Source organism: Penaeus monodon, chromosome 23, assembly GCF_015228065.2.
Source record: "Penaeus monodon isolate SGIC_2016 chromosome 23, NSTDA_Pmon_1, whole genome shotgun sequence".
In the NCBI taxonomy this organism is placed as follows: Eukaryota; Metazoa; Arthropoda; class Malacostraca; order Decapoda; family Penaeidae; genus Penaeus; species Penaeus monodon.
The window spans coordinates 2,809,354-2,809,728 of record NC_051408.1 but is presented as its reverse complement, the minus strand read 5'-3'; the positions used below and the strand labels follow the sequence as shown (position 1 = coordinate 2,809,728).

The following is a 375-nucleotide window of genomic DNA, read 5'->3' as shown; positions in this document are numbered from 1 at the left end:
ACAGAAATAGGAACAAATAAAACATTCTATTTTTAAATAAAATCATTAAAAACGAAAACCTCTTACACATTGCAAATCATTTTTTTTTCCAGAAATAAAAGCAATTTGCATACTTTCCGTCGCCTTCGGTGAGTGGAGCAGAAGCGACAAACCCATCTGCGCTGTCTCCATCGTCTGGTCGAACGTGGGCGTGAAGTTTCCCCAAAAGCAGATGCCGGTGGGCGTGACGGTGGGCGTGAGGAAGCTGCTGCAACATTCTTGGCCGTTCAAGAAGGTTTTGACGTTGAAGCAGCCGAGAATCAGATCCTCGCAGCTGTTGTGGGAATCGTGTTGTTTTAACTTTTTTTTCTTTTGCTCTCTTTCTCTCGCTCTTAT

The 375-nt window shown here is 43.2% G+C and overlaps 1 protein-coding gene across 1 annotated transcript in view; it reads right to left on the bottom strand.

Moving 5' to 3' along the window:
• Positions 1–375, bottom strand: part of LOC119588339 — a gene marked incomplete in the record, with an annotated part of 14,967 nt that overhangs the window by 13,457 nt on the left and 1,135 nt on the right. The window contains 1 exon segment of the mRNA XM_037937026.1: positions 114–313. Coding sequence (XP_037792954.1) covers positions 114–256 — 143 coding nt within the window.